This window comes from Bactrocera neohumeralis, chromosome 5, assembly GCF_024586455.1.
Source record: "Bactrocera neohumeralis isolate Rockhampton chromosome 5, APGP_CSIRO_Bneo_wtdbg2-racon-allhic-juicebox.fasta_v2, whole genome shotgun sequence".
In the NCBI taxonomy this organism is placed as follows: Eukaryota; Metazoa; Arthropoda; class Insecta; order Diptera; family Tephritidae; genus Bactrocera; species Bactrocera neohumeralis.
The window spans coordinates 77812859-77835966 of record NC_065922.1 but is presented as its reverse complement, the minus strand read 5'-3'; the positions used below and the strand labels follow the sequence as shown (position 1 = coordinate 77835966).

At 40.4% G+C, this 23108-nt stretch overlaps 2 protein-coding genes across 10 annotated transcripts in view; one reads left to right on the top strand and one right to left on the bottom strand.

Annotated features, from left to right (window-relative positions):
- The window catches only part of LOC126759016 (protein PALS1), a 154249-nt gene extending 148120 nt beyond the window's left edge, over positions 1 to 6129 (bottom strand). For 2 of the 5 annotated variants that reach the window (XM_050473535.1, XM_050473536.1), the window contains exons 1-2: positions 5835 to 6126; positions 1646 to 2248 (exon numbers count right to left, since the gene is read on the bottom strand). In XM_050473535.1, the coding sequence (XP_050329492.1) occupies positions 1646 to 1732 (87 nt within the window). In that variant the 5' untranslated portion in view covers positions 1733 to 2248; positions 5835 to 6126. Of the gene's footprint in view, positions 1 to 1645; positions 2249 to 5834 lie in introns of all 5 variants that reach the window. The other 3 variants (XM_050473533.1, XM_050473534.1, XM_050473537.1) reach the window with 3 other exon arrangements.
- Positions 6130 to 6950: 821 nt separating this feature from the next.
- On the top strand, positions 6951 to 23001 carry LOC126759017 (mitogen-activated protein kinase kinase kinase). Of its 5 annotated transcripts, XR_007666940.1 has the most exons (13): positions 6951 to 7599; positions 7849 to 8414; positions 8987 to 9479; positions 9708 to 9870; positions 9955 to 10121; positions 10183 to 10358; positions 10696 to 10716; positions 11192 to 11383; positions 11446 to 11578; positions 16925 to 17330; positions 17394 to 17914; positions 17976 to 19710; positions 20192 to 23001. XR_007666940.1 is itself a non-coding variant. In XM_050473543.1 (12 exons), the coding sequence occupies exons 2-12, from the start codon at positions 8025 to 8027 to the stop codon at positions 19280 to 19282; spliced, it is 3969 nt and encodes a 1322-aa protein (XP_050329500.1). In that variant the 5' UTR covers positions 6951 to 7599; positions 7849 to 8024; the 3' UTR covers positions 19283 to 23001. The 5 variants fall into 5 exon arrangements, 4 of the variants coding, with proteins under 4 accessions (XP_050329500.1, XP_050329498.1, XP_050329497.1 ...); XM_050473543.1 differs by having other exon boundaries at positions 17976 to 23001; XM_050473541.1 differs by lacking the exons at positions 16925 to 17330; positions 17394 to 17914; positions 17976 to 19710; positions 20192 to 23001 and adding an exon at positions 12001 to 15509 and having other exon boundaries at positions 7852 to 8414.
- Positions 23002 to 23108: the final 107 nt, after the last annotated feature.

Below are 23108 nucleotides of genomic sequence, written 5' to 3'. Positions count from 1 at the left end.
CCGCAAACAAACACATAGAGAAGCAGAACATTTGGTGAACAAGCAAACAAAATTTGCTTTGGATTAGAATACAACGACTTCATTCGCGCCAATCGCGTATCCACCAACCTCGCAGCGCCCACAAAATCGATGACTGAGTATGAATCTGACGGTGTAAAGCAAGCCATCAGCGCTTGCGAGTCATCGGCCGGTTCTGCGTCTGCTTTCTGCGGCGCTTTATTTGCTTTGCCTTGGCGCATACCCCAGGGTCGCATAAAAAGTGCTTGAAAATGTCATTCGTTTGCGGTTTCCGCATATTTTTCTGTTTATTTCTGCAATTTTTTACAACTTGCTTTTTGGCTAGTGCTAGTGCGTATTTTACGACCGCACAGCTCCAACTATTTTTCCATTGTTTAAGTTATTTGGTTTTTTATGAAGTCGCATTTTCTGCGGTTGCTCTATTTGGATTGTGGACTTAATTGAACTATAGAAAGCTTAGCTTCATCAGCTGTTGCTGTCAGGCCGCATGCGAGTGCTTAGAAGTGGAGGCGAGCATTTGCCTGTTCCCTGTTTTTCATTTATCGCTCTATTAGTGTGTGTGCTGTGGTTGATTTACGAGTTCGGGCGCGTACACGCCACACAACGACTTAAGTCGTAAAGCTTACTTTTGCTTGAATGCAATAAAATCTATGCTTGATAACACGTTTACACTTATATGTACGAGCAAACGGATATGTTCGGCCCATGGGATCCATTCTTTTTGGTGTGTTGTACACTTCAAACCAACTACTGAGCTCTCAATGGCAGTCTCAGAGCGCTACTTTGAGTGGATTAAGCTGAATTGGTTTGCTTTGCCACATGTAACACACTTGTCGATGACGACATGATTTACAATTATTAGTGGATCGGAAACTCTTTCATTGAGGTAAGCCAGAAGTTCATTATTAACCAATACATAAGTTGTGAACCAGCAACGGTCGTTTCCCGTTAGAACGTATCTACAGTGGTCCGCAGAGTATTTCACAGATGCAAGAGAGCATACTAAAACTAATGGCCAAAGGATTGTGATCAAATTTCACAATTTGCTCTAAACCTATTGACGACAAAGAACTTAGCCGGCTAGCAGGGACTGGTGGTTTAGCAACGCACGATACGTCAGTCATCTTCGAAAGCTTTAAAATTCAACTAATTTAGGATATAAGATTGTGTGTAAATGATTTGTGGGGGTTATTCTGGGTATCCAGCCACAGTCGAGCTACTATACTCAATCTCTATTTCTTCGTCCGTGTCGAACACCCCAGGCAACGTGAATAGATTTGAATGAGATGCGGTAGCCAACCCGTGTAGCTGCCAGGGTTTCGGCCAGGAGAGAGAGAGAGCCGTGATGGGGCCATTGAGAAGTAATCGATTTAAGGGTCTGCCCACCAGCGAAAAGATCCATAGACTCGAGATTCATAGGTGGACAATGGAAGCAAGGGCGTCTACGCATCCGATGGAAAAACCAAGTGCAAAGCGACCTGTCTGGACTTTGGACGTACAACTGGCGTATCCTCGCAAAAGATAGAGGCAACTGGCGAAGTTTTGTGTTCTCGGACCAAGGTAGGTCACCTTTGTAGTTCGACCATATAATTTACAGCTTCTGTTTGGGAAATATCCTCACACTTACCTTTCCCGACGACGAGATCGTTGATTGCGACGGTGTACCTGATGATTGTGCCGATAAAGCTGTTCGACCGCTGCTGTTCGCTTGCATTTCAGCGCGGCGCCCGTGCGCGGCCTCAGACGGCTCTTAAGCGTTTGGTCAGCACCGATGTGGTACAAGCGCCGTACAATGCACACTCACACGCACACGCGCTAAACAACACAATCACAAAAACTTTTAAGCGTTACGTCATGCACAGCTTGTGGGAATGAGCGGGGCAATACACACGCACGCACTGCACCTCCGAACACGTGCCCTCAACTACTCATTGTCGCTGCAGCGAATGTGCGCTGGAAGCGTGACACGACAAAGCTTGCGGCAGGCGTTGCAATTTTGAGGGTTTATGCATTTTCACGTTTGCACTTGGCATTTTGAGCACTTTTTCGCGAGCAGATTTTTCTTTCGTTAATTTTTATGCAACACTTTAATTTGTTTTATTATTTTTAATTTCTGCTTTAAATAACACTATTTTTTATTTTTACTGCTTACAATTAAATATTATTTCAAACACCATGCATATTTGAATATTGCAATTAAATCAATGAAGGCAAGGGAATGGCAATATTGCTAAAATAGAGAAAAACGCACTTTACAAACACTTCATCCTGTTATTCGGCTACATTTAGATGGCTTAAAGTATTGGGCGCGGCTGCGTAGGCACTTAAAGCTGCGACGGCGAGAAGTTCGACAACACGCATATTTATTGATTGTATATTCAGTCAATAAATGCGCTATAAAGTGGCTGGAAGCATAATTAACTGAGTCTACGCGCCGTTGAGCACAACGCACAACGGGTGTGAGCAAATGGCTCATAAACGTACAATTATGGACAGAAATAAATTCGAGATACTCATAGAAAGGAGGATAACCATACAAATACAAATAAAATCAGCACGGTTGCACCGAAGCTATAGAACCCTTTACAAATACAAAAGGTTCTTTTAAAAATTTGATTTTAATCGGTCAGTTTGTATGTCAGCTATATGCTATAGTGATGCAATATGAACAATTTCTTCGGAGATTGTAGCATTGTCTTTGACAATAATCTGTGCCAATTTTTGTGAAGATATCTCGTAAAATGAAAACTCTAGTCTCTCTTACGCTGGCTGAAATATTTTGTCCAAAATATCTGGTGAATGGATATTCTCCAGTAGTGGATGATAACAGAGAGAGAAGAGTGGAACCTTTTACTTTCTTGTACATGACCAAGAGGTGAGGAACGTGGCATCGTTTGATGCATTGTATTGACCGCAACTTGCGAAATTCGGAAACGACCACAAAGTGCCCCAAACCTAATGAAATACGACTTCAAAATCTTCTATTAAAGAGCTATCCGAGCTAACACCTAAAATGTGGTCTTTATCCAAAAATAGATGCAGAAACCAACACGCACGAAAACGCACGTGTAACTACAACAACAAGCCAAGCCAATCAGTACTTGTGCTTGGTAGCATTTTAATTTCAGCGCTGCTACAAAATGTTCGAATTGACACAACTGTCACGAGAAGAACGCTAAACAAAAGATACAACAACTACTACGTCACATATGTATGTGAGGCACTGTTGGCAACAACTTTATGGAAAACATGAGTTGGCAGCGGAAACAGCATTGAAACTTCCTTACACTGACGAAGGCAGACCAAACAACAAGCCGCCACATACACGCTCACAAACACATGAGCTCGCACCGCCAGCCATGTATCCATCCATCCAGGATATGCTGTTATGGAAGTTTTGCCTACAAAAGGCAGGCACTAGCCCAAGTGACAGCTGCGTGGCCATGTGACAACCAACGCGGTGAGTATATGTGAATGCATGGATGAATGAATGGCTGGACATGTCGGTGGACTGAGTTATCGATGAGCAGTTGAGTGAACGCTGCAGACAAGGGGGAGGCAAGTACGCACTTGGATGAGGTTGGAAGTGGCGATGTGGACGCATTTTCTAATGCTGCTTACTTTTCATCTAAAAGGCTATGTGAGCGTTACGATTACAAAATCAATAGTGAAATGAGGTAAATAAGATCAAAACCATAAATTGAATTATAAATCAGATAAATTATTTATGGCCAAAATTGATGAAATTCTGGAAAAATCAAATTCAAGATTAAAAAAAAAAATAACATTGTACGGCTAAATTCACGAATATGATTGAAAGAACAGAAACAGTCATATGTACCAGAAACTCGGGCATGAATTCTAGAAGTGATGTGAATACTACCGGAAATAGCTTTAGCAACAAGAAAATACAAATACTCGGTAGTTCGAAGGCGTTTCTGTGCGTGTTATAGATTTCTAATCGAACCGCTTTCATGGCTTACATAAATGAAAAAAGTATCAAATAGTACATTGGTCGCTACATATTTATATATTTTATTAACCAATCCCCCACCAAAATTACCACATCTCATTTCAATTCAATAACTATACATATAAGAAAATCAAAGTATGAACGCAAGTGCCAGACCTGAAGAATGGCATAATAAGGCACAAGCGACAGTAATACTGCGCCCACCTCAATTTATGTATTTAGCAAATGCTAGGGAGGTCTAAATACGCACATTGCCTCCACAACCTTTCTTGAAATGCCAAATTTCGCACACCCTTGCCGCATAGCTCGTTAGATATATAACACCTCCAGCAAGAATAACAATAAATATTACAACAACAACTACTGCGAAGTTTAATAAAGCTAACAAGCCATTAAAAGCGGCACGCCTCCACCCAAAACGAGCTGCGGCAGTGCTGCTCAAAGCGGGGCAACCGAAGAGTTAGCTGCAATAATGATCATGTTGTGTTGTAACTAGGAAGAAATAAAAACGTCAAGGCAACACTAAATACAGGAGTGTGTAACAAAAATGGCCGACGGAGATTTGCAAGCAGCAGCAGCACCGATTGAAGCACCGGACGCGGCAGTGACACAATAATGTTAGACAGCTTGTGTTAACGTTTTGTTGTTGTTGTCATTGCTTTTTCGGTGCTTTTTATATGCGCTGCTGACACTTATACGCAGCTGCTGGCCAAATGAATATGTATGCGAGAATCTGCTAATGGTTGCTGCTGCTGCTGCTGAGAATAATATGCAAATCAGAACGCTTCCAAGGAAAAGAAATGGTAATAAGTGGCAACAATCGCCATCAAAGCACACTTTGAGGACAACGCGTTGGACACACAAAGCACCAAGCCAGCTGAAGTTGGAGAGAAACGCCGTGGAAGCAGCTATTGGTTGGGCAATTTCATAGCTGGTGCCTGCACCTCTAACGGGACGTCAAATTTGCGCTCTACCGCTTGTGGCATGTTGGCGCGGCTACACATAGTATTTTTTGCACATATGTATATGTATGGTTATGTGAAGGTGTACATAATTCACATTATTATTTGTATATACTTTATGTACGCACTAATGAAGATGCCAATGCTTCCAAAACGCACTATTGGCAGCTGCCGTGGCGTGACTTGCGTACAATTAATCAGTTTGCTGTGTTTGTTGTTGTTTTTGCATGCGTGCTTAATAAATTAGATTTTTCGTTTAGGCAAAGTTACTGTCGCAGCGTTTGAACTTTGCGGCTAACACCGTAATGGGTTAATGCATAACATGTGGCTACAAATTGCGTCGACACAAGCATAGCAACAACAACCATGTTTAGTGGGCGCTTAAACGCCCACCTAGTACGCGCTGCGACTTTGCGACTTGAAAGCGCGGCGACCAGCGCAAAAACAAAATAAATTTCGCCATCCGTCCTGCCAACATGTGTCAAGGCAAGCGCTGAATACACAGGCTTGCATACATATGCACACATTTAAGTATCTACACGAAATTATTTGCACATTGTGTTGCCACTTTTGTAGGTTAAGTAACTAATTTTCTGCTGTATTTGCACAATCATGCCCTGCAGCCAGAAATTGGCCGAAAACTAATTTTTATTTGCGCTTACGACTTTTGCATGTTTTCGACGCTTACACGCATTTTCAACAGCTGCTAACGTTCGTGTGGCTGGTGCTGCCGCTGCGCTGCTAGCCATCGACTGTCACTCGCTAAGTGGGTAAATAGGGCGTGTGCGGAGAGGGCCGCAGCAGCCCTTGCTTGAAACTTTTTCACACACACACACTTCGGCTGCCTTCGCCACCGCGTCCAGCATTTCTCATCTGCATACTTGCGTTTTTCTTCTACTTTTTACACACACACATTTATTTGCACATAATTTTTGAATTTTTTCGACATTGAGCTCTGGCTTTCAAGGGTTACAACTTAATTTTTTGCCAACTTTAACACACACCGTTATAACGCCATCACAACTAACCAAGACTTTTTAAGCAAAAACAAAATTTTCATTGCTGCTATTTTGTAAAAATTCTGTAAAATTGCTAAGCGCACATAGTACACACGCGACGGCACTTGTCATTTCGTGTACGATTTCGTTAGATTCCTGCGCGTTACTGAGCGAGTTTGCATATCACACAAAATTTTCACATCGCCGCGGCAGCAGCGGCCACGAACAGAAGGACGACAGCTGTCTCAACTTAGCTCAGCTGTGGAGCACGAGCAACGGGATATACATGTGGCGGCTATCTCCCATTAGCCCGCATCCAACACGGAAATCACGCGTGGACAGCGAGAGATGCTGAATGCAAGAGCACCAAATCTTGGCGCAGACACGCATGCCTTCCCTTTGGAGACTTTATTGAGCACTGCAAACAACTCACCGATTCACTAGCAAGCAACCACCGACCCGCACGCTTTGGCGCTGATAAGACAAACACTAAATTACTATACACGCGCAAGTAAAAAAAGGAAATCACTTTTCGCGAATGTGCAAAGGATGCTAACAGATGTTCAACTAATTTATGGACAGCTGCAAAATGGCGGTCCATATGACGGAAATAAAGACACCAACAACGGTTCTTGTCGATTGCTATGTCATAACTAGCCAAGACACCAACCCAAAGAGCGTGCTGCCATTATGTTTGGGCTATATAAAATATTTTACATATTTTTACATTAAATATTAAAATATTTATGTAATAAGTGACGGCGTTAAGCGGACAAAATAGTTTAAAAAATTGTCGAAACTAGTTTTTATTTTAGAAAATTAAATATATTTAAATAAGTCTTGCCAGAAGCCCTGTATTCATATATTCGATTTGCAAACTGTCAAGAAATGTCCATCATGCAGACGGGCACTGTTATCCGGTGGCAACACAAAAAAGGCGAAGTAGAAATGTAAGCACAAAAGAGAATAATCAAAAGACGACATGCAGTGTATGAAGTGGAAGTGGAACCGAAAAGTAGCAGTTCAGAACGAAGATTTGCAAATGACTTAAATTTGCACAAAAACGCGATAAATTCTTAATTAAACTAATCGGAAACGCAAAGATTGCGTATTAACATATAGAAATAACTAAATTTTATAAATTATTGAAATATTAAACGACGCGAAAACGAACGAAACCAAAGTGCTGCACATGAATTAGTGAAAATGTAATTTCTCTGCTGCACGACTACGAAAAAGAAGACGACGACGAAGCAAAAAATAAAAGAAAGGCAAAGATAAAAATAAAAATCTGTGACAGGCACTGGTGTAAATATCCAAATCCTTTCGGATTGGTAAAAACTACATTAACGTGGACGAATGCGGCCTAAACAGGACTGTTTTATATGTTGCAAACGAGAAATATTAAATTCATGTATATACATACATATTGCGTATAATGTATAGAGGATAGGGAAGAAGAATAGCACTAAAACAAAACGACATAGTCGACGAAGAAGAAGAACGGAGTTGCGGATAAGAGATATTTCTGCGGGCCAGACGAAAAGCGAATTTTTTTTATTTATACAAAATCGAAACTATTGTGAAGCATAAAAACTGTTGTGGAGATTAGAATAGGTGTGGAGAACACTGACTGCGTAAACTCCAGGTAATATTGGTTATCCACTTTTGGTTAGAGTTTACAAAGACGAAGTTCCCAAAATAGATGCAATTAGTATGTTGATAATATGTGCCTATTGTTTTGACACTAAGGAATTAATATAACCTACAACATACTACAAGCTATTTTTTCAACAGCTCTGTCTCCATGTTTAGACAATTCAAACACGAAAACCTGCTATATATTTAATTGTTTACATTCACCCCAATTATTATTACTCTTTTCCTTTCTTTACAGCAGTCTACAACAGCTTTTCGGTGCTAATTACGAATGGCTTATAAACGGATGCACGGAAGACTTCCTGCACACACACTCTCGTCTGGCGCTAGAGGACAATAGACACCCTCTAACGTTTGGACAGCATATTATTTTGTTACTTTTTTAATTTTGGAAAGCACCTGTTAATCACTTATATGCCTGCACACTGTTTAACCAATAACGATCACTTGCCGTCTGAAACCAAACCAATGCTCGCTATCAACGAGGAGCAACACTCGGAAGCGTCACACGCACGCAACCATAGCGATAGCAATGGAGAAATGCATGCCAATGGCAATGCCAACATCACCAACCAACAACAACGTCAACAAACTGCCGGCAGCAATAACAACAGCAGCAGTGCTCACGAAACAACACAGTTACCACCATTACCAGACGGGCCGCTGTGGTCGGTGCTTTACGATTACGATGCCAAAGGCGAGGATGAGTTGACACTGCGTCGCGGTCAGATTGTAGTGGTGTTATCCATGGATAGCAATATTTCGGGTGATGAGGGCTGGTGGACAGGCAAAATTGGCGATAAGGTCAGTACCAATCAGTGTGAGAATTGGTTTATTTGTTATTCCTAAATTTATATCGGAAGTAATTTTTGTCGAAATAATATTGTAGCGAATGTAGTGGGGGCATTAGTGACGTCAGTGCGCACAAATGTTTTCTGTGCAATAAAATGAATTAATAAACGACGTTTTCATTTTCGGATGTTATCACTTCTTTGCAATGTTTTAATGTGCTGACGACATTTTTTATCGTACTAAAAATATGCTGCTTCACCGCCTACTGCTTATTTTGCAGCGCAACAATGATAAGAACACTTAGTGTTTATCTAAACGTTATCTCTGCGCTACTTGAACCGTTAGCAGCATCTGAGATTTCAACTTTTTTTAGATTAGAATTTGTAAAGTTTTGCAAAAATCGGTGAAATACATATGTAATTATATTGAACACATTTTTTTTTATAATTTGAGTATGATTAAAAAATATAGATACAAATGTTAGCAATTTGTTTATGTCGAAACTATTGACCACTAGCAATCATATACATATTTTATTATTTACATTTTGTTATTTTGACACAAACATTCTAATCTTCGCCTAGGTCGGCATTTTTCCCAGTAACTTTGTGACAGACCAAGATCCTATGCTGGCGGGCGTGCCCTCAGCTATTGGAGACATACAACCGCACGAAATTGACTATGCCGAACTCGAGGTGGGCGAGGTGATAGGCGCTGGCGGCTTTTGCAAGGTGCATCGCGGCTATTACAGCGGCGAAGAGGTTGCCATTAAAGTGGCGCCGCAAGCTGGCCCGGATGTCGAATCGAATCGCGACAATGTGCTACAAGAAGCGAAGTTATTCTGGGTCGTCAAACACGAAAACATAGTGGCACTGCGTGGCGTCTGCCTAAAGCCGCCCGATCTGTGTCTTGTGATGGAGTATGCGCGTGGCGGCAGTTTAAACCACATTTTGGCGCGTGGCAAGATACCACCCGATGTGCTGGTTAACTGGGCGATACAGATAGCACGCGGCATGAATTATCTGCACAACGAAGCACCCATCTCGATTATACACCGCGATCTGAAGAGTTCCAATGGTGAGTTGCGAATGTTTACCCGGGGGTTTGAAGATTTGTTTTGCTTTTGTTTTGATAACGTGTCAGCGGCGTTTATACGAAAATATATTTTTATATATAAGTTTTTAGATCACTTGTTTTTGTTTATTTGTTTATATTAAACACGGTTAATTAATTGCGTATTGTTAAAATTTATTTTATCACGCAGTAAATTAATCATTTCACTTTTATAACGTTTGGCATTTACAGTGCTTATTTTGGAAGAAATCATTGCCGGCAATCTGCACAATAAAACACTGAAGATCACCGATTTCGGTTTGGCGAGAGAGCTTTACAACACAACACGCATATCAACGGCGGGCACATACGCTTGGATGCCGCCGGAAGTGATAAAAAGCAGCACGTACTCCAAGTAAGTGCAATATTCCACCTACAACGGAATTGAAATTTATTTTTACATACCGTTTTGTTCATATGCATTATTTTTACACTCCAGATCATCGGATGTTTGGAGCTACGGTGTGCTGCTGTGGGAGCTCATCACAGGCGAAACGCCATACAAAGGTTTCGATTCGTATTCAGTCGTGTTTGGCATAGCAGTGAATATGCTAACGCTGCCTATACCAAAAACTTGCCCGGATGCATGGGGAAAACTCATGAAAAGTGTGTACTCAAGTTGGGTTATTTGAAATAAAAAATAATAATTTTGTCTATATTGTCAAAGGCTGCTGGGAGAATGACCCGCATAAGCGACCAGGTTTCAGGGACATATTAACGAAGTTGGAAGACATTACACGTTCAGGTTTCACGCTGACGCCACAGGAATCGTTCAACACAATGCAAGATGCCTGGAAGAAGGAGATAGCCGAAGTGCTGCAAGAGTTGCGCTTGAAAGAAAAGGTGCGTGGCTTACAGCAAAAATACAAAAAACTTAATGTAGCCGTATATTATAGTATTTGGTCTGGAATTGTATAGCTGATTACATTTTATTGTTGTAACGCATTTAGTGATTATTTGTGAGGTGTGTGCGTGTTTGCTTTTAGGCGCGTACATTGTAAATTTTTGTAATTTGATACTGTGTAGTTTGCCGTTATGTACTTGGCGGTTCGACCTTGTCATTTACGTCAATTACACGTTCTTAATTTTGTCTTCTTCCTGTACGTACTTCTTTAATTTGTTTGCATATTTGAACAAATCGTAACATATTCTCTGATACATTTGATTACGTCTCACACAGCGTTTCCAAGCAATCGAGGAGGTAAGCAAGACGCTACATTTTCTTGCCGACAATTTGCCAATAAAACGCTAATGGGCTGTGTTACATTACAATTTTGATGGAAATCATTTTTTTCTTTTATAATTTTAATTTTTTGTTTAATATTTCTAGTTTATGTGCATGCCTTTTGTCGAATTTGGCAATTTTTTTTTTTTATTTTGCTGATGCCTTAATTCTGGTTTGATTTTGCTGACGATTTGCTCACAAATATGCAAATTATATGCACGTAATTGAAAAAAAACGAAATCAAACACCAATTTTACAGTACAAATACGTTAAGTTTACTCCGAAATGTCTGAACTTTTGCTTAACTTTTCGTTTTTGCATTAAAGTAAATCAAAACTAAATTTAATTTACTTTTTTAACTATTCGAAGTAATGGAAGGCTTGCATGTACGCCTGCGCCTTTTATTTTGTTGAAGTTTTAAATGATTATTAACATGTTTACTCTATCCTAGGAATTGCGCACCAAAGAGGAACGCTTGAATCGCGTTCAGAGCGAACAGGACGAACAGGCCATGAATCTGAAACGCTTCGCCGAGCAGTTAAAACTGCGCGAGATGGCCTTAATCGGGCGAGAGCTGCAAATTGCACAACAAACACCAACGCCGAATCGTAGGCGTGGCAAGTTTAGCAAAGTGAAACTTAAAGTAAGCATGGCACTGCTAAATGGCTGGTAAAATATTAGTAAAAATAATTCTGTCTTTTGCAGCTGCTAAAAAAGAACGAAGTGCAAATTTCACTCCCAACCGATTTCCGGCACACAGTGACAGCAATACACGACAAACCCTTGACTGATACACCGCCTGGCTCACCAGCAATTTCCCAAGTGCGCATCGTGGCACGTGAGTAAAAGTTTTTTCTTTAATTTTTTAAAATTACTACTATAGACAAAATACCAAGAAATGGAAAAAAACGCGAGTGTTTCTTAAAAGAATTAGATGCAGAATTAGCAAAGGCTATGAAGAGGTCTTATAATTTTTAAAATCGTTGCACATTTAGCTTTGTCAAATATTTTTTGATATACATATGTATGTACATACATACGTGCATATTCTACTATTTTAAAAATTTTAGTATTTGTTCTTAGGTTAGTTGAACTTTTTGTTTTTGTTAAACAGTAGTTTTAAATTTTATTTACTATTCATAATTAATTTATTTTTTATTTAATTTTTCTTTACGGTTTTCTTTTCGTTCTCCGCTTATTTTTATTATTTCATACATTCCTCGCCTGTGTGTATGTGTGTGTGTGTGCACGCTCGCGTAGTCACGCCACCGCAGCTGCCGCCTGACGGCTACAAAGGCAAGACGTGGGGTCCTTCGACGGTGCACCAGCGCGAGCGCCCCCACCTGCCGGCGCTGCTTGCCACCGAATGGTCCGGCCCAGCTTCCACCAACTCCTTGTTCAGCAAGAGTGCACCAAACCTAGACAAGAAGGCGGTGCGTCCCACGCAACTGCACTATCTACATCATAGCCACCTGCCGCATCACGCCATGCGCCAGCATTCGCCACACCATCACCGCCACCAACATTTGCCGTCGCACCATTCGCATGCGCACCATTTCGAGTATAAATTCGGCTCGATGCCATGCTCGCCTACCACACCGACCTATGCATCTGACGCCTGCATCGGCTACAATGAGTCAGGTATTTGTATTATAGGCAATTACAACAAAAATAGCAACAGCAACAACAACAGTTGCAACACAACACCAACGCAAACACCAACAACGGCGCTAACGGCGACGGCAACGTCCAACCAAACGAACAATATGCCCAATTCATCATCGCTGGTGACGTTCCCATTACTCAATAATACAAACGACCATCCGCATGCCACTTCAGTCATAAATATTAATAATACTAGTAACCATAATCATCAGCATCAGCTTCAACAACACCCACATCATAGCAATAGTAATTCGAGTAATAACAGCAACAATAGCGGCACTTTTGCCGCCAATAACTTCATACTTGACCCAAACATTTATAATAAAAACAAAAGCAACTATAATCATAGTAATAGCTATAGTAGTAGTAATGCAAGTACTAGTACACTGATCCAAAATAATAGCCATAACCGTAGGAATAACGGCAATAACAATAACATTAACCATAATCACAATAATAACGGTAGCAGAAAGAATTCTGGCAGCAGCGCTATTGGTGTGAAAAGTCTCAGTTTGTGTAGTAATAAGAAATTGAAGGCGCAGCAACTGCGTCAACAGCAACAACAGCAGCAGTTTCTGCGCCAACAAAGCCTCCAGCCTGTGCCGCCTATGGTACGCAGTCAGGAGGATGGCTTAAATTTGCCGGCACGGTACCCCTGTTCGCCCGTGACGCTGTTGCAATATCAGTTCGTGCCTGCGCCCGACTACCCGTCGTCGGATCAGAGTGATACCGACACCGAACCGCCCACGCCCACCGTCAGCTGTTTCCCCTTCCGCAAGGTCTCGCCAGTGGCGCAGCAGCCGCCGTTGCCCTACGCCTACCACGATCGCAGTCCACTTTCCGATCATGCGATCAGCGGCTTCAGCAGTCTCGGCAACAGCCCAGCCGTCGGGCGGAAAAAACTTTCACTCGATAGCGAACTGCTAGCGATCGAGCGTCAACAGAAACACGCACAACGACAAGCGAAGATGTTGCCCATCGTGATGTTGCTATCCGATTTTGATAAACACGCGCCACAACCAATTCACCACGCTAGCAATGCCAGCAGCGCGACAAATCTGATTAACGAGCCCAACGATCCGACCTACGATCGTGCTTTCTATCGCGAAATACAAAAGTCTTTGGAAGAAATTTTCTCGTTGCCCGCGCCAGCAAGCCGTCTTGGCAGCCAGCGCTCTGAACGTCTCAATTCGAAGTCTAGCGGCGATTTGACCAAATACAACTCCACTTCTCAACTCACCGAGGATGCCGCTGACGATGAGCCCACATACCGCTTTCAGCGCAACGCTTCCGGCTCGCAATTTCCTCGTCAGTGTTTCTTCCGACAACCGTCAAATGCGGGCGAGGCTGCAGACGACGACGCGGAAACCAACGCATCACACAACGCTTCATTTCGTTCATACTCGGGCGATGAGCATTTCAATTCCATATGCTCCGACCAATCCTCTTCTATCGACACGACCAACTCTACGCAGACGTCACGCAAATCGTCCGTTACCTTCCAGCTAAACTCCTCCGCCTCGCAAACGAACTCATGCAACTCGAACGACGAACACGCGAACAGCACCATTGCCAGCGCCAATCAGTCATACAGTTTTTCCACAACCTTCAATTCCACCGACGCCACCAATTTCCACACAGACAAGACCGATCAGTTCGTTAACGGCGGCGGCGCAACTTCGCAACAAACTTCACCACACGCAGCTGCTACGTCAACGACTGTCATGCCTAAAGGCTCACTGCTGCACGACCTGAAGCTGCAAGACGTGCAGCCGGCACCGGAGGTCTTGCGCATGAAACAGAGTCTGCTCTTGGCGCAGGAAGCCAAGGCGCGCAAGCACAAAATGCACACAAAGAAAGTGAGCGGCAAAGCGAAAGAACCCGGCGCGACGACGACAGCGTCGGTATCATTTCAACATAAAGTGCAAAACATACTAAACTACTTCACAATACGCAAGAAGAAATCAGAAAGTGAATACAAATTATTCGAAAACGCCAACTCGGAGTTCGTGCACGAAACACGCGTCAAAGCGAAGGCGAAAGCGAAGTCATGCGAGCAACTGTAGTGCGTGCGCAACGCGGCGCTGAAACTTTAAGTATCAAAAGTGTGGTTAGAAAATACTAAAAGCCCTTAAAGGCATTTTTGTAAGCTAAATTTTATAAAGTGCTTTGAAATGTTACGGTATAATGAGGCGAAGGCGAAAATATATGTAAGAGCGAACTGCGAAAGGGACTATCTATATTTCAATCGTGCGCTAAAGGAACTTTTGTTTCGAAAATTATTTGCACCGCAAATGCAAAGTGATTTCGGTTAACGCGGAATATTTAAAAGAGTCGGCCACAGTCGTTTGAGTGCTTAACGGTATTATTAAACGTTTTGGAGACTTTCACACTAAGCCGCTGCGCGCACAGCCAGTGGATGTGCATTTTCATGCATTTATTTTTAACGCTAAACGCAAGCATACTCACCACATACCATGTGGTATGGTGAATCGATGAGATGGGGTGTATATGCAAAAGTTCGTCGAATGGCAAATTATTGAACTTATACGAGTTAAAATACAATAATAATACAAAAACAAAAACACTTGTACGCAATTAAGTTAGCATGTAGCACAAGAAAAAAGTAAACGCCGAAAAAAAATGTAGTTTAAGCCTAAAGTATAAGACTTTGTGTGCCTCTAAGAAGAAATAGTAGAAAAACGAAAACAAAAAAAGCAAATATAAACCAGCCACGCGTATTCCTTGAGCTTTTCATGTCACAGCTTTAGTGCGGAATACGTCACATTATCACCGTTATTTTCAACACCGTTGGCGCTGCAATGTTTTGCATAATTTTTAAGTTAATGAAAATGTTATTTTATTTTGATTTCATAAAACGAATGAAAGTCCTGCATATTTATTTGTATACTGTAAATGTTTTATTATTATTATTATTATTATTATTACTATTATTATGCTTAAACAACTTTTATTTCTGTGAGATTTTTTTTATAGAAACCTTTTCAAAATACGCCGTATTTTTTTTTTTTAATTATTTCGCTCTTTGTTGGAAAAACTGTGATCAGAAACTGAAAGAAAGTAAAAAAAAAAATAATGTAAAAGCTGTGCAAATTGTCCCCTTTTATTATTGTATAATTTATTACGCACCCCAAATGATTGTAAATTTTTGTTTTTGTAATTTTGTCAGTGCCAATACGCAATAGGCGACATCACTTAAAACAAACTTTTGGTTAAAAATGTATTCACAATTTTTTTATCCATGTTTTTCTTTTGGTACTTTACATGCGTGCAAGAGTAGTTTTTTTTTAAATTATTAGATTCAATTGGGTATTATTTACAAAAAAAATATGAAAAACTTAACATAAATTATTTATGTCTCGAAAAAAATGTAATGCTTTTAAAGTGTCTTATATGGTATTCACTGACATGCGTATATCTGTAAGGTGGTCGAGCAGGGTCAGCGATATTTTTAACACTAAAAAATATATTTTTTTTTTCAAATTTTATTTTGAAATTCAAATTATATTTTTTTTAATTTTATTTTGAAATTCAAATTATATATTTTTTTCAAATTATATATATTTTTTTAATTTAATGTTTTAAACATGTAAAATATATCTAAAATTTTGAAATACAATTATTATTTCTTTTCTAATTATAAAATTTTTTAATTAAATGATTTAAAAATATAAAAAATTCCCAAAAATTTTTAATATTTTCATAACAAGACCAGCATTGTTACTTTTTCAAATACAATTCCAAAATAGAAGGTTCAAAATTTTTATCTTAAAATTTTAAATTTTTTACCTTAAATTTTTTTGCACATCAAAAATTATTGCCCATCGCTCCTGAATTGCCTCAGACCACGCTTTTGTTTTAATTAAGCAAAATTGTATGTTTTTATTGTAATTTTCTTTTCAGCTTTAATTTTATTTAAATTTTATCAAAATTTTAACTATTGTATTAATATTTCTTAAAGTCGCTCGATTTTCCACAGTTTTGCAGCACTAAAAATGTTTGAGCTTTTGTTTTTCTACAGTGTGTTCCAAAAAAAAGTCTACATTTTTCTACCACTACATTTAGAAAGTAAATTTTACACTATTTTAAGCTACGATAAATATTCCATTTTATAAAGCAAAATTAGTAGTGAATACGCAAAAAAAAGTTACCATAATCCCTCGAAAATTTCTACAAAAAATACAAAAACATAAGAACACAAAAATAAAATATAAAAAAAACCACAAGCAATAAATGATTTGTATTCTAGTTTTATTTACAATTAACTTTTGAGTTTCAATATTGTTGCAACAAAATTGGTGTTGGTTAGTATTGGTTTTGAATTTTATAATTTTGATTTTTCCTAACTCGGTTTGTCAGCGGTTTAGTTTCACATACCTACGCTCCTTCGACTTGCTCAGCGCCGTTATGTTTTTTCAATTTCTATTCTACTCACACATACGATATTTTTACACTCTTCCCAAAAACTGTGCCGCATTGTCGCCGCCGCCGCCAACAGGCTACAATTCCAAAGACTGGTGTTCGCCTTTACACGCGCTGCCAGCCGCCGCTGGCGCCGGCACTTCCATCGTGGACGCGCCGCTGCCCATTATGTCGCCCAATCCCTACCTGCTGAGCCGCTTTACTTCCAACATTCCCATGCCCACGCTGTACGCCGGCGATGCGGTGCGCAAGCCGAAGCTTTCCGTCATTGAAGTGTTGCTCTACAATATGGCCGCGCTGCTTGCCGGCGTCGCCGCTGGCTATGACGTGCGCATCTCGAACGTGTCGCCGGTGCATCCAATGCTGCTTAGTGATGTGCCCGCATTAAAGGCACCCATGGAAATGGAGTTTCCGAGTGTTTTGGATGAGCGCAGCCGCTTTGCCGCCAACACTTATCATGGCACTGGCAACAAACACAATCGGTGAGTAAGCAATAATTGTTGCTTGTACAGCTATTTATAAGTTTTTCTTTTATGTATGCATAGCGCCACATTGAATGCAGCCACATTCACGCGTTTAGAGGAACAACGCGCTCCTCTGCATCAGAATCCGCGCTGCTCGCCCAAACTGCATGCCGCTACGCCTAGCTTTTACTTCCAAAAGCATGCGCTGCCCCCAGCTGACAGCAAGCTGGCATTGCAACAGCAGAAGCAAACACTGCAACATCAGCAGCTGCCGCTAACCGGATCCACCACAAGCGGCTTAGGCTCCAATTTCACCAACAATACCTCCGCGCTGCTTTCGTCTTCATTGGGCAGTCATACGCAGCCTCCAACACCTTCGCCGCGTCGGAAAATCAGCACCTCTTCATTTACTGAGAATCTCGAGTATTCGCTTCATGATGACACGCCACCAACGCGCCGTTTTGATGACGACTTTAACGCTGGCAGTGGCATGCCGCCCTCCGCAACGCAATATACGCGCGCTGATTATTTGCGTCACGGACCGAGCTTCTCCAATGATGGTGGCGCTTATGGCGCAGGCGTGCATCGTGCTGACTACTTCGGTACTTATGCGACGCACGCTATTAGCACACAGTTTTTTTTTTACAACTGTTTCTCTTTCAGGCTCCAACTATTTTCCGTATCGGCCAGAGGTGCAGTTGGCGTATCAACGCGACTGTAAATCGTATCCTGACTACTCTTACGACTACAATCACCGCCTGCCCAATTACTACGACTACAACTACGACCCACAGCAGCCGCACCAGCAATCAACGCCAAAGCATCAGCAGCAACACTATCAAACGCGTACACCGCCGCCGCGCGTACCCCAAATGGGCGTCAGCGCTGCTGGACACCGACGCACACCATCAACTATCTCCAATAGCTCCAACATCAATCAGGGCTTCTCTTTCGATCACGATGAGCTGCATGCGGCAGATTTATATGACTACAACAATCTCAATTTGCAACTGAACATTAATATGGGCGCCGGCGGAGCGCCTGACTTTGCGCACTACCGCGAACTACCGCCACCACCTCCTGCACCGATTGGCGTAGTGCCACCGCCCAGCAAACATGAGCTGTATAAGAGCTCACCCAAGATGGCCCAGCGTTTGAAACGCGGCGGTGCAGGCGGCAGCATGGGCGGTGCCGACACAGGAGGCGGCTTAAATCGCATTCGCGACTATGAAAATTTACCCGCGTACATTGGTAGCCCATTGCACCGGACAAAGTTTCACAACACCTTGGCCCAGCAACAACATCTGCAACAATTGCAGCGGGAACGCGAGCAACAACATCAGTCCCTCTTTAGTACACCGCAGCATAGTCTTTACACGCACACCACACACGCGCAATCAACGCCGCTGAGTCCGGTACACATGAAACCGTTAAGCGCGCAAGAGCGGCCAGTTTCGCTACCTTTCGAACAGACAACAGCGGCGCTAGGCTTCAATGGCAGTGGTTCCAACAAACTGCGTTCGTCGCTCAAAAAATTCAACTATAAAACGCCTAATGGTGGCGCAGCGTCTAATACCGGTAATGGCGCTGAATTGGTGGGCGCCAACATGAGCAATGGGCTTACCGTAGTGGGTGGCAACGGTGTCGCCAAGCGCACCGGCAGCATTTCTTCACAGCAGGGCACGCCCACTAATCCCACTCCCCCCGATTCGCTCACTAGTGATGACAGCTCGTATCTGAGTGCCAAAGAGGGCTCCATTTCCTCGCAGCACAGCCGTGTGCGTTTCAGCCCCGAAGCGTTTCTGGACGCCAGCAGCGGCAACGGCAGCTTTAACAATAGCAACAACAACAACGGTGGCAGCGGCAGCGCGAGTGGCTATCTCAATCAATCCACAATATCGCTTTTCAATCGACGCATATCGCGGCGCCACACCAGCGACATGTCCGCCGGCACCCCACCATCCTCCTAGCAGGGCAGCGCCGCACGCTTCACCAATACAACACTGCAGTTGGCGCGCAGTCCAGGCGCTTTGGTCAGCAGTTCATTGTCGTTGAATTCGCCACAGCAACAGCAGCTATCCACGTCGGCGCAACACTCAATGCAGCAGCTTCCATATCGCTGGTACTCGGGTGCACGAAGATCGCGTTCAGCACACTACGAATATAGGTTGTAAGCAAAGAAGCAAGTAGTGAGAGGCGATTAAAGCTCAAAAATCATTATTGGATAAGAAGAAAGCGACGCAAGCGGTGAGCAGGAGAAAACTTGTATGTTGTATAAAGGGACGCTTGGTGTTCCCAATAATCGCTGTAACATTTTCGGTTTCCACTTCTAAATAAATAATTAGGGCGTACAACCAAAGGAGATGTACATAGAACTTACAACTTAGCGACTAGACAGGTATTATCTTTCAGACCGTTGTAGTATTCCAAAATGTTAAAAACATTGATCTATATACATTCGCATATACATATAAGAAACACACTCCCGATTAGCTGTTAGCAGTGCAACATTTTCATTTCATTACTTGAAAATCACTCAAAATGAGTATTCAGCAAACGCTTTATTGATAAATTTTTAGATTAATCAATTTGTCGAACACAATAAGAGGCTTTAAGGCCCTTCATATACGAATATTTAGGGAATATGAAATTGTCTAATAAAACGAGTGCTGAATTACGAACAAGCGCGCTGAATTAATACGCACCAACATACATATATTATACAGACTCGAAATTTTTTCAACAAAAAAATCATATCTAAAGTTGATTTATCGGGAAAGCAATAGAAACTTAAAATCAATATACATATATTTCCATTAAAATTTCGCTAACTTTGTACATTTAAATTTACTGATTTGCTTTTTGATGCAAAATTCAAGACTCAATTACAACTGAGCGCGCTGAATGAAACAAACTGCACGGATATACACATTTTAGAATGCTTCGGTACAAATGCGAAATTCTAATAACAAGCTGAATGGCGCTGAATAAACTATACGTCTGTTTTGAAAGCGAATTATTGACTAAAAAGCCAAGCTTAAACATCGCACGCGAAACTAACACACTATATAACGCGCTGAATACATTTTACCATAGCTGAATAGCGTTTAACTACGCAACAGAAGAAGGCGCATCCTAATAGATTTATAAAAACGCAAAACAAAAGCGATTTGCTAATTACTCCAAACATGCCAATCATTCCCCTAACACTTAATTGGTTTTGCCAAACATACATATGTATGTACATACCTATTTAATAGCAAGGATGAACTCTTAAAACGCTAAGTATTTGTATATAACCACATACATGTAAGCAATCATACACAATTCCTATTGCTGCTTATTTTGAAAACAAAAACTTGGTAAAGCTTGCAATTTACGCAAAAATTGTCATTGAAATTGAGCTACAAGCTGTAAATCGATAATGAAACCTCTATGAAAATGAAATTTTTCAAAATCGCCTGATGCTGTTTGCGCATTTTCGAAAATATTATATAAAAACTAAAAATAAATCCTTTATCAATGTGAAATTGTATTCAATTGATGCCTTAACAAAAAATTATGGAAAAATTAAAAACTCAAGCAAAACACGAAAATCATAAAAATTTGTGTATTCGAAAAACAATCAGAGGAAAAAAAAACGGTAAATTGAAAAGCTCTCAAAATGTATTATACGAGAGATATTCGCTTTTGAATTACCATGATAAGAATTTGTAAGTTTCTTCTTCATCTCTATATACTGACGGAGAGTTAGGTATAACTTTAAGGCTGATGTTATTTCATAAGTGTAGAGTATGTATGCATTACCGTTATACATGTGGTACATATGTACATATAAATATTAATAATCGACAGGAAAAGCAAAATGAAGAAGTACTATGTTTCTGAATTCATAATTAAAAACAAGTTAAAAAAGAAAGAAAAAATTACATAATAAAATTAATACAGTCAATACTCGTTAGCTTGAACAATGTACCGCCTTGCAAAATAACTGCAAACACAAATACGCTGGCGTAAGAATATTTTTTAATTAAAAAAATTAATTTTCTTGAAATCAGTTCCGATCGACGCCGCTTGACTTTGTGATGTATATAAAGGATATATGTATTTATATTATATATTTGTATATCCTAAGTGAGCGCTGCGGAAACTCTTTCACAATTTTCCTTGGCAATAAGAATTATATACCACAAGCGTTTGAGCGTGAAAAGTCGGCGTCTTTATCTTTAAATGCATTCAAATTGTTTCGGTTTTTCTCATAAAAATCAATAACAAAATGATATAATACTCAAACCTGAACAGAAAGTTAAAAAATCTGGCTCTCGAGTAAAGTTCGGTTAGAATTCGATCCGAAAAGGGCAAGAAAAGTGCTCGCGAAGTGCGAAGCATTACACAAAAGTAACGGTAATGATCAAGACTAAAATACACGAAATCGCGAACCGAGTTGAGTGCGAAACTATGGCTTGAGTACAGGTCTACATATAACTTATCCATACGCGATTAATATAGGCTCGTTCACTAAGTAATTTGATTTTTTAGTGTCCCAAGGGGCTAAGTCTGGAGTATATGGTGGGTGAGGTAACACATCCCATTTAAGCTCATTTTGTCCAACTGATCACAATACACTTTAAAAGTGATCGTGGTATTGTCGAGTAAAAGCTCAAAATTTCCACCAAATAGACAACAAAATTTATCGTTGGTGTTTATCGATATATCGATTATTTACAATCAAGGCTTACAACATCAGCTGTTCAAATATAAACCGGTAAAGCGGTAAAGCTCAGCTGTTGTCACCAAGCAAAATTACTAAGTGAAGGACCCAGTATTCGAACACTACTCGCGTGTTAAGCATTAAATTTTTAAATATTTTTTCGCAAGCTAGAACTTTATGCAAAATCGTTCTGTCGCTGCAAACAAGCGCTAGCAATTTTCTTTTCCAAAAAATGCGCTTTCTCGCAGGTTCCGTTAATTTTTTTACATAAAACTTTCACTTGCAGTCAGCCTTAGTGTGTATTAATTAATATTAGTTTTAAATAAACATACATACTTATGTATATGCCTATATGCTTTACATACATACACATATGTATGTGTGTACATTTTGGGTAGTCGAAAAAGACTTTTCGTATTTCATTCCAAAACTATGTAGTATGACACAATGTGTTTGGTAGCACTAGAGATATACGACTCCAACGACATCTATTGACAAAATACGAAAAGACTTTTTCGACTACCCAATATATGTACATATATTGTATTTATGTAATTATATATATACTTTGCCAAATACAACAAAATTTTAAAGAATTAAGTAGTTACTTTATAAACAGCGCTTCTTCTGCTTAGTCAAATTGTTAAATGAACAACAATTACATATACATATGTATATATACTTATATACACATACATACCAACATATACTACTTATTAAGTATTAATTGCGTTTCTTTTACTCCAAACTATATAGTACATATACAAACAAACAAACAAACGTGTAACACAAATATACATAGCTAATTAAAACGATAAAATTATAAACAAATTCAAAACGTTGCAAGTTTATAACCTCAATTTAATGCAAAAACAAACATTACGAAGACCGTTTTCAAAGCATTCCAAATAACAGTTAGCTACAATTGTGTTGGGACAAATATGAAACACAGTATTTTCATTGAAAAAAATAACAAAACATAACGGTGCTTTGCAGAGCGCCAACGGTACGTTATATGTATGTAAACCGTTATATATTACGGTAACTGTAACCGTTAAATTGATAAATTGATCTAGTCCAAACTT